The 5,405-nt window shown below is 37.9% G+C and overlaps 1 protein-coding gene across 1 annotated transcript; it reads right to left on the bottom strand.

Moving 5' to 3' along the window:
- Positions 1-20: 20 nt before the first annotated feature.
- On the bottom strand, positions 21-1,538 carry LOC109863039 (uncharacterized protein K02A2.6-like; the record flags this gene model as incomplete). The annotated part of the gene is made up of 1 exon (XM_020443216.1): positions 21-1,538. A coding segment is annotated over exon 1 (1,518 nt), but the record flags the coding sequence as incomplete, so codon positions are not given.
- Positions 1,539-5,405: the final 3,867 nt, after the last annotated feature.

Genomic DNA, 5,405 nt, shown 5'->3' with positions numbered 1-5,405 from the left:
ACAATTAACTGCGGGTTTACCGTGACTTTGTAATCGCCACAGATGCGGACGCTCCCATCGCGTTTCAGAATTGGGACTATAGGGGTCGCCCATTTGGACGTAGCCACTTTTTCAAGAATACCAGCGGACTCTAATCTGTCTAACTCTTGCTCTACTAGCGGCAACAATTTGAATGGTACAGGTCGAGCTCTTACGAATACCGGCGTGGCATTTGGCTTTAATGTTAAATTCGCTTGAACGCCTTTGATAGCCGGTGGTTCAGTAGAGCATACTGTTTGAAATCTTTGCAATACAGATTGTAACTTATTTTTTTGGCTTTCTACTCGATTTATTGAAGCCTTGCAATGCCAGAAATCAGATTCAATTGACAATTGTCGTATCCACTCTCTGCCGAGTAGTGGTTTCTTACTGCCAGTTACTAAATACACGTTTAATTTCTTGCTTACAGATTTGAATTTTACATTCACCGAAACATATCCTACGCTCCGCAAGGTGCGATTGCAATATGAGATTAACTTTAGATCTGTATGGTAAACGGGCACACCGGGAAAGAGAGTAGCGGCCCTGCACTTACTCATTACCGTAACAGCTGCTCCACTGTCCACTTCAAATTCCACATACTTTCCATTTACCTCGAGAGTAATCATGAATTTATCACGAGCGTGTATGTGTTCTAATTGTAGAAGTTCTTGCAACTGGTTTGTAGAGGAGCTGTTTCCGAAGCATACCGCACGCAAATGTCCTAACTTCCCGCAGCCATGACAACGCACATCACGACTGAGCGTACATTTGGAAGCTAGGTGTTGTTTACCGCACCTAAAACATTTTACAGTTTTTACATCTGATTTAGAACGCGCGTTTGTCGCCTTACTACTAGATTTGCTAGACTGTTGTTTGACGTGTTTACCCGTAGCACCTTTAGCGGGTGGTTTCTTACCAGCTTTCAGGTACTCTATACCTGCGGAAGTTGCGTCAGCGCCATTCAACTTCATTTGCTCTGAACCTTTTTCTGATAACTCCATGGTAACAGCCACGTTTACGGCTTCGTCGAAGGTCAAGTTTTTCTTTTNCAGTAAACGCGCCTGAGCCCTTTTATTCAACAGACCAAAAACGAGCTGATTTCTCAGCGCCGTCTTTAAGTAGTCTCCGAATTTGCAATGGACGCTCAACTTGTGCAAGGCCGCCACATACTGCTGTACCGTTTCTCCCTCGAGTTGTCTTCGCTGGTGAAATTTGTAATTTTCAGCGATCTCCAATGGCGCCGGTTCGTAGAATTCTTCTAATTTCTGGACCAACTCATCATATAATTTTGCGAATGGATCATCAGGGTCCAACCGATCGCACAAGATGTCAAAAGCCGTGGCCCCCACGTAGTGTAGCAGATAGGGCACTCGGGCATTGTCTTTGATTCCGAAAACCATAAAAGCGCCTTGCAACCGCAGTAGCCAACGTCGCCACGTAGCCACGCTCGGATCAAATGCCTCGATCGCAAGGGAGCCGAGTATCGCGGGTCTTGCTCCAGCACCTTCTTGAGCCATCGTGGNACAGAATCGAAAGATGTACTTTGGCCCAGATTATTTGAAAAGTACAACGTGTACACGAATTTGCAAGGTCTTCACGCCGCGCACGCGGTTTTAGGTTATCTCTGACGTGGCACCTCTATTTACGGACGTCCCGTCCAAAATCCCATCCCATCCTCGTCGCCAATTTTGTTATGTATCAGGGATGGCGGGATCGGTGGATTACAATGAACACGCACAGTATTTTCACCGTTACACTCTTTTAATGACGGTATCAGTATACAGACGTATGACTCTGTACTGCGTGCTACGCGGTGCCGGTGCCAAGTGCTAATCGCCGAGCTTCTCGAACAAAATTTGCGAGATCGGAAAAACCGGAAACGCGAGCGCGCGCACGGATGATAGCTAAACCTGAACAGCGAGTGCGCGCGTAACTCGAAAAGTGAATCCATACCTAACAAGTCTTTTACAATTAGACCTTGTTTATGCGGGCAATAACTGTTAACTTATGCTGGAACTGGTAAAGTTCAACTGTAATATTATGATATTTCTGTTTATACGCATGCGGCAATGAAGCGATCATAAATGTAATGTATTATTCTCATATTTATTAAGTAATATAAAACAATGGGTGTTTTCCAGCTATGTACAGTCGACACTGTGTAANACAATNTCCACTAGTGTGAATGAGATACACTGACATGCTCTTTTTCACGCTAATAGACAGTATGTTATACATTTAACCTTACTTTTTTCGGAAATTTGACGTGGTAGGTCAATTTTGCCACCGGATTTGTTTTTAGTGACCACAAATTTATTAGAAAACACTTTGTTTATTTAAGTATCAACATATATTAACAAAAAATTAGTTTGCAATGTAAAAATGTACTCTTTAAATTATATTTAATAATAATAAGAAAAGTATTTTTATTCATTGTTGCAGGTATATTGCAATATTTTTAATAAAATAATAATTTAAATAATTAAAATGAGATGTGTAAGATAGCTTGAGAATAAGTAGACAAAAATAATTATATGTTAGTAAGGAACACAAGTGGTCTCGCGGACTGAGTGTAGGGGCTGCGAATATGGAGGTTTCGAGTTCAAATCCCGCTATGACATTTAGGATTTTTTCAGATTCGGTCTTTTTCAATGGAGTTCATCGGTTGATCAACGAGCTGAATCAGGCTTCTAGAAATTAATTCGATTAAAATCTCGAATTAATTCCTTTCCGATAAGGCGATATACCACTGATTTTCTTTTTTTTTGTTTGTAGTAATTTCACTTGGATTTTAGGGGACAGATCTGATCTGCGTTTGGTAGCAATCTGTCGACGTTTTTGACGACAAATTTGGTCTGTACTTGCTACTGTTTTGTTAACAGTGCTGGTAACAGATATGATGTGTATTTGGCGCGATTTGAGCGCCAACAAACAATCACCAAATCTGTTCTGGATTTGGTGCGTCACTTTGGCTTTGCTTTGCTAGTGGCAGACTTGTTATGATTTTGGTCTCATTTTGACATCTCACATGTTTGACAGATATGGTCGCCAAACCATATCCTAATGAGGACACAGATGGATATGGATTTGGTCTACTAATTTCGCCGGCGGTTGGCGACAAAACTGCGACTCGCAACCAAATTGTTTGCTAGGTTGTTGTATAAAATAAAACTATTTGTGATATTGCTTGTGGCTGAAGGAAGACTATTTGTAATAATTTTATGTAAAAAATTAGCAAAAGAATAAAGCGGGCTGTTTATGGAGGAGACAATGATTCTGAGAGGTATGTTCTCTTTGTGGATTTTGGGAAGGCCATAAGCCTGAGGTAACTGTTTATTACTAGATTTAAGATAATAATATTTGCGTGAGTCTATAACCTACCTCTGTTGAGCCAACATTTGAGTATGTCATAAAAATTGGATTCAATCTTCCTGATCGGATCGTAATTAGTAATTTGGTAAGTGTTTGTGTCACTAAGTAAAGATTTCATTTTTTGTGAGTAATCCTGTCTATTCATAGCAACTGTTACGTTGCCTTTGTCCGCACGCAAAAATCACATTAGGCTGTTTTTTTATGTAGTTTATGCATGCTTTGTACATAATAAGTAATTTCTTATCTGTGTGTGAAAAGTTACATTTATTACAATATTAAGAAAATATTGTAGTCTCGGTATGATAATAATTCTCGCTCTTGCTTTCAAATCAATATCACAGTTTTTAAGATTAAATTCAGTTAATGTATAAAATGTTTATCTTATATTTTACATTGCGACCGCTTATTATTTTCCGACATTTATATGACTATCTTTTATTATTCTTTTTATTTATTCTTTACGTCTGAAGCAGACTCAAGTAAGAGTCGGAATGAATTTCGTGATTATATGTCTTTATAGATTTTTGTATCTTCTTATTATTAAAAATATTTTGCTTTTTGGCTCAAATTTGACCTTTTTTATTATATTAATTTGTATTTACAATACGATCGTTATTTAATTATTACTTTGAAATATTGTAAAGATTAGTCAATAAAAAACGAAAACATTTGAATAAAAAAAAGAAAAGTCAAAAAGTGAATATAAATAGTCAAAATATAAAATAAAAAGTCAAATAATAAAACTATAAGAGATGTAGGAAAAAGCAATAAAACACAAAAACAAAATAAAAAAGAAATATATAAAAAACTTACCCTTAATTGTAAGATTTAAAAAAAATTGAAATGTCACAGTATTCGTCAATATCCGAAAAAACGTAACACAAAGCATGACCGTCTTACATAACAGATACTATACATTTGAGAAGTGTCAGAGAATAACCCATACAGAATGACCTATACAGCACACAAATATTGCATACACATTATAAGAATTTTTTACCGCAATGTTGCAATATTGCCATTTCACAGTGAAATATTGATGCATCATTGTTGTTGAATTGCAGCAATGTTCAAATATCCGCTTTTAGGAAGATTGCAACAAAACATCGCAATAATGCAGTGTTACTGCAATCATTAAGTAATATTGTGTTACGTCCTGTGATTCCACGGTTTCCTTCTTTACGCAACGCAGGATGATGAACACTCGGTAGAAACAAATTTTATTTTAAACAAAAATGCGGGAGATAAGACGCGAACTAAACAGAAAACTTTCAGATGGAGAACAGGAGATTGATCTGAGAAAACACGTGACAGTAAAAATCGAGTAAACACAAAGCTAAACCACGCACCCCAACGAAATAAAACAATAAATCCGGGAAACAAAAAATTCAAGACAAGCTCCGCGGCCAAACAAATGCCGGACACATGTAATAACAATGCACATGTGCCCGGAACGGCTAGGCAAAATTAATAAATCCGTAATTCGCTCGTGAAATTGTCAAAATATTGGCCCTATATTGTCGTATCGGCCCTTTAATTTATTATTTTTTGAAATTAATAAATCTCCTTATCTCTGGAAGCGAAGTTTTCATAATAAAAGACAGACGGGAACATTCGCGAGACACTAACAATTTCTGCCAAATAAAAATTATCTACATAGTTTAAACACCAGCTGCAAAGCGCAGGAGATGCTGTCACACAGATGGTATCTACTTTAATGGACTTTTAGCAAATTAAAGGTCACCACCGTTTTTGGAAGCGGACCGATCAAGCGCTCTGCTTGGAAGGCTCCGTGGCTACCAAAAAGCGCATATAAGATGACGCTCCCGCAAACAGAGTCAGAGAAAAACCGAGCCTCCATCGCGATCAGAAATATTAAGAAGAAAAAAGAAATATTAAGAAGAAAAAAAATCTAAAGTTTCACCGCGATTTAAAAACGAGCTCCAACTAGATCAAGTGCTATCTGTGCTTTGCGAATGTTTTCCGAGTAAGACGAGTGATACTTTCGGGAG

This window comes from Pseudomyrmex gracilis, unplaced genomic scaffold (genome assembly GCF_002006095.1).
Source record: "Pseudomyrmex gracilis isolate BER0280 unplaced genomic scaffold, ASM200609v1 scaffold_2953, whole genome shotgun sequence".
NCBI classification, from domain to species: Eukaryota; Metazoa; Arthropoda; class Insecta; order Hymenoptera; family Formicidae; genus Pseudomyrmex; species Pseudomyrmex gracilis.
This window is presented reverse-complemented; position numbering and strand designations above follow the sequence as displayed.